General features: G+C 43.6%; 1 protein-coding gene across 2 annotated transcripts; it reads left to right on the forward strand.

Moving 5' to 3' along the window:
- Positions 1 to 917: 917 nt before the first annotated feature.
- Positions 918 to 3,889, forward strand: LOC119653410 (V-type proton ATPase catalytic subunit A). 2 transcript variants are annotated; one of them, XM_038057976.1, is made up of 5 exons: positions 918 to 1,093; positions 1,423 to 1,516; positions 1,572 to 2,474; positions 2,536 to 3,308; positions 3,366 to 3,889. In XM_038057976.1, exons 2-5 carry the CDS (start codon positions 1,438 to 1,440, stop codon positions 3,456 to 3,458), a joined length of 1,848 nt encoding a protein of 615 aa, XP_037913904.1. In that variant the 5' UTR covers positions 918 to 1,093; positions 1,423 to 1,437; the 3' UTR covers positions 3,459 to 3,889. The 2 variants fall into 2 exon arrangements, with proteins under 2 accessions (XP_037913904.1, XP_037913905.1); XM_038057977.1 differs by having other exon boundaries at positions 941 to 992.
- Positions 3,890 to 5,181: the final 1,292 nt, after the last annotated feature.

Genomic DNA, 5,181 nt, shown 5'->3' on the forward strand with positions numbered 1-5,181 from the left:
ACCACCTGCAGTTGCATTCGAACACATTTCATCCATGAGTAAGCAGTTGATTAATACAAGTCAGTTATTGCCAATACCACTCCTACCTTTTCCCCAAAATCTGATATTCTTCTACAATCATTGAGGATATCAAAATCCTTTTCCATATCACCAACTGGAGCGATTGTGTATTATTTGGAATCAGCAAAAAACAAGTTTCACCCGCTTACAAAAATTTTAGTGGCTGAAGCTACTAAATCGGCTGCAATTAAGGTTTTGTCGATTCCTTATCTATCAGATAAAAGAACATTCGACTAGCTAATTTAACAATTTAATATATTAATTTGTAAAAAAAAAATAAATAAAAAATACATAAAGTTTTTCACTCACAATACTTCGCAGGTAGTTTGATATTTCAACCTATTTCAAGCGCAAATTATTATTGGAAAAGCGGAGATAATTTAAGTTCCAAATATGCAATTGTCCACTTTTCTTTTTCACAACTTTTGCATCAACCGGTCTGTGTTATAATTACATGTTCGAACAATTAAACCTTCATTCTCCCTGGGGAAGAACAGCAACATAGAACGACTACTTCCTTTCTTCTTGCAAAAGTACTATGGCCCCATCTGACTTTTATGCCAAATAATCTGCTTCCCGCCAAAAGCTTAACGGCTAAATACCAACTCCTATATAATCATAACCAGCCATCAGGGATCCCTTTCATAACACCACGAGAGAACATTCAAAGCTTAGATTGCCCCAATCTATGATAATTTTAATTTTGTCGAGATTTCGACATTTCTGCAAACGAACATGCACTAAATATCTGACCTCGCAGTGAAGATCTGCTCTGGCAATGCTGCCGCCATTGAAAATTAATTTTCCGTCGCGAAAGTTGGTATGACCGCCTAAGCTCGCTAAATGGAATCTATCTGGCATTCCCATAAGACTTCCATTGCGTAGTTCGTCAGAGCCAGAGGCACAGCACAAAATCGATTAAAACCACTTGGGTTGGTGCACAACTTTCCGCTCTGTGATTGTAACTTTGTCAGCTGACCAGTGTCGTGTGACTTGTGAGGGTCTTTTTCGTGTTTGCAAGTGATCAGAGGAGGTAAATTTACAATATTCCCGCTCGCTGTGGAATAAAACCGAATTGAAGGCGGATCTCGAGAATTTTGCTGGTCGAAATGGCGATTTGATCTAATTAATTTGTCCTCTTGCCAAAAGCCCTGTCCGTGTCAATTGTGAAAACCAGTTTAGAGGGAATTTCGGCTAATTATTAATTCAACGCGATTACGACTGCAAACAGCCCCGCCAGCGAGTCACAAGACGGCAAAATACTCGAGAATCGGCTGGAATTCGCGTTGCGAGATTGCACTTCTCCAGTCACATGACTCGGTCTTGATAGCTCTGATTAAGACGGTCGAACAAATATTTCAGAATTAGCCCAGCAAAATGTCGTCCGGGTTGAAGAAAATTTCCGATGAGGACCGCGAATCGAAATATGGACGCGTATTCGCCGTTTCTGGTCCAGGTAAGGCTCGTGGACTTCAAGGACTCCGCTTACCTAACAATTGTGATTTTTTCAGTCGTTACGGCCGAGCGGATGTCTGGGTCTGCTATGTATGAGTTGGTCCGTGTAGGATACTATGAGCTCGTGGGAGAAATTATTCGTCTTGAAGGCGACATGGCCACTATTCAGGTCTACGAGGAAACCTCAGGCGTCACGGTCGGCGATCCTGTGTTGCGTACCGGAAAACCCCTGTCCGTAGAGTTGGGTCCAGGTATTATGGGCAGTATTTTCGACGGTATCCAGCGTCCATTGAAGGATATCAACGAGCTCACAAGCTCCATTTACATCCCCAAGGGCGTGAACGTTCCATGCTTGTCCCGCACACAGTCGTGGGAATTCAATCCCCTGCACGTTAAAGTCGGCTCACATATCACCGGAGGTGATTTGTACGGTCTCGTCCACGAAAACACACTCGTCAAGCACAAAATGATCGTTCCTCCGCGCGCGAAGGGTACTGTACGCTACATCGCCCCCGCCGGCAACTACACAGTGGAAGATGTCGTCCTGGAAACTGAGTTCGACGGAGAAATCACCAAACACACTATGTTGCAAGTGTGGCCTGTACGTCAGCCACGTCCCGTCACAGAAAAGTTGCCCGCCAACCACCCGCTACTCACTGGACAACGTGTACTCGACTCTCTGTTCCCTTGCGTCCAGGGCGGAACCACAGCTATCCCTGGTGCTTTCGGTTGTGGAAAGACTGTCATCTCACAGGCCTTGTCAAAGTACTCCAACTCTGATGTCATTATCTACGTCGGTTGCGGTGAACGTGGTAACGAGATGTCTGAAGTATTGCGAGATTTCCCCGAATTGTCTGTAGAAATTGACGGAGTCACTGAATCTATCATGAAACGTACTGCTCTGGTTGCCAACACCTCCAACATGCCTGTCGCTGCTCGAGAAGCCTCTATTTACACAGGTTTGTCAAGAAACCACTCCTTTTTCTAGCTGGTACTGAAGTTTTCCCATTCGTCCCGCAGGTATTACATTGTCCGAATACTTCCGTGATATGGGTTACAACGTTTCTATGATGGCTGACTCGACCTCCCGTTGGGCAGAAGCTCTTCGAGAAATTTCGGGTCGTTTGGCTGAAATGCCTGCCGATTCCGGTTACCCCGCTTACTTGGGCGCACGTCTTGCTTCCTTCTACGAACGTGCTGGTCGCGTGAAATGTCTTGGCAACCCAGAAAGGGAGGGCTCCGTGTCTATTGTAGGTGCCGTATCACCACCCGGTGGTGACTTCTCAGATCCTGTCACCTCCGCCACTCTGGGTATCGTACAGGTGTTCTGGGGTTTGGACAAGAAACTGGCCCAGCGTAAACATTTCCCCTCCATCAATTGGTTGATTTCATACAGTAAGTACATGCGTGCTTTGGACGATTTCTACGAGAAGAACTTCCCCGAGTTTGTGCCACTGAGAACCAAAGTCAAGGAAATCTTGCAAGAGGAGGAAGATCTTTCTGAAATTGTGCAGCTCGTCGGTAAGGCATCTTTGGCCGAAACGGACAAGATTACTCTGGAAGTAGCCAAATTACTTAAGGACGATTTCTTGCAACAAAACTCCTACTCGTCCTACGATCGTTTCTGCCCGTTCTACAAGACCGTGGGCATGTTGAGGAACATTATCGCCTTCTATGACTTGGCACGACACGCCGTCGAGTCAACAGCCCAGTCCGAAAATAAGATCACATGGAACGTCATTCGTGACGCGATGGGCAACATTATGTATCAACTGTCTTCAATGAAATTCAAGGTAAGGTCCCTCTAAATTGCATGAAAGTGAGGATTCTGACGTTGCTTGTACTTGCAGGACCCCGTTAAGGACGGCGAAGCCAAGATTAAGGCCGATTTCGACCAATTGTACGAAGATTTGCAGCAGGCCTTCCGGAATTTGGAAGACTAAGATAGTATTGTTAAGAGTATTAATCCGTATTGGTTCAAAATATTTCATTATGAATATGTTATACGAGTGTAGTTATCGCTAGTTGTACAATTCTCGCCCGAGGCGCATTGTATACTGCATTCCTGTTAAATATTTTTTTTTTGTTTTCCCTGTGCTGCGTTTTCAAGACAAAATTCATAAACGCATTCACTGTCACGTCTTGTGTATTTGTATTAAAAGTTTTCCGCCCTCCACCACCTCTCCGCTCGATCCTTTCACACCAATCACGTGTACGATACCATTCCAGAATGTATTATTCTTTATCTTTTAGATAGCGCGCGAAGTCGGTCTAAGGGTTAGTGCTTTAAGTTTGTTGTTAACGAAATTCATTATTACAAAACTTATCATGCCGTTCCAGAGAAAATGTAAAATAAAATTTCTTGTCATTCAAACTTTCACAGTTCCATCGCTTTTCTCTGCTTCAGTCGTTCTTGATCATAGGCCGTCTTGACTCTCCGGACACAGGACCCTCCAAATGTACTCGTCGATCGTTAGGAATATCGCCGGCACTTATAGACTTATACCATGCACTCTTTCTCGAATCAACTGATTAGTTAGCGGTGAATGCTGCCCCTCCAAAATTTCAATGATTCCCTAAACCATCAAGTGTAATTTCAATAGGCTGAATATTTTAAAGAATGCATTTATAAGACTACGGAGAGGATAATTCGTTTCTGGTGCCCAAGATATTTGTTACAGAGATAGTTACTGTTTGACGTGGAAAAGAGTTCTATTAGCTTTTCCTTGGTATAGCATAAAAGACAATTTTTCCTCCAGTTCAGTTGTATTTACTAATTTATGTTAATGTTTCTTCTCATCGCATTGCGTCTAATTTGTGGTAAAACTCTATGAAGGTCACTGGACGGTAGTATTCAAGGGTGACCGTCATTTAATTCCTCTGCCGGGAAATCCTCCACCTTAATATTTGCGTCCACGAAATATTCCAACGTCCCCAAAAGAATATTTATTTTCCGTCGTTTAATTCATTGCTGATTTGACGAATTTGTTGACCCAGTTGGCACGCACGGGCAATATCTCTAAACACGAAAAACACTATTGTATTCATCAACTGTTTCGAATAGTGATGATCATACAAAAAGGAACAGCATCAAAAATTTGCAATACATTGCTCGTAAATTGGAGGCAAGACAATGACTAGAAACTTGACCCAGCATAGGCCTGTGTGTAGGAGGTAGGGGAGAGGTGAAGCCTCTGAGCACTCTAGACACTAGTGGTTCATTGTAGTCGATTCCACCATCTAACGGAATATCCTGTATCCGTTTCTGAATCGCAGGATTTCGATGGTTCCCGCTTCCTTATTACAGGATGATCACGTATCATTTTGAAGAAACTCTATTCTGAACACATACCCAGTTTGTGAATTATAGCCTGTCGGAATGCCTACAATTATCCTGCAAGGCTTCTCGCTTTTTAACAGGATAAACTTTGTAGTATGTTTTTGTTGTCCTGACAGGGAAAGTTTGTTGGTCTAACAGCATTAAGGCTCTGCCACCTGTTGTTATAGGAAGTTCGTTCATAGTGCTTGATAGCATTAGCCAACGCTACTAAAACCCCAATTGAGGGCTCCAGACCGGACATGGGGGAAATTGAACCCTCTTTTGCTAAGGCATCCGAAATTACATTTCCCTCTCCCACCACTACAATGGCCGGGTGCTCAGAGCAA

The sequence above is a fragment of the Hermetia illucens genome, chromosome 4 (genome assembly GCF_905115235.1).
Source record: "Hermetia illucens chromosome 4, iHerIll2.2.curated.20191125, whole genome shotgun sequence".
NCBI lineage: Eukaryota > Metazoa > Arthropoda > Insecta > Diptera > Stratiomyidae > Hermetia > Hermetia illucens.

What these genes read in the sequence shown, in the direction of transcription:
- LOC119653410 (XM_038057976.1), top strand. Translation starts at nt 1,438, where the DNA reads ATGTCGTCCGGGTTGAAGAAAATTTCCGATGAGGACCGCGAATCGAAA. An exon ending in ATTCGCCGTTTCTGGTCCAG is followed by an intron (nt 1,517 to 1,571) that starts GTAAGGCTCGTG and finishes TGATTTTTTCAG; the next exon opens with TCGTTACGGCCGAGCGGATG. An exon ending in AGAAGCCTCTATTTACACAG is followed by an intron (nt 2,475 to 2,535) that starts GTTTGTCAAGAA and finishes TTCGTCCCGCAG; the next exon opens with GTATTACATTGTCCGAATAC.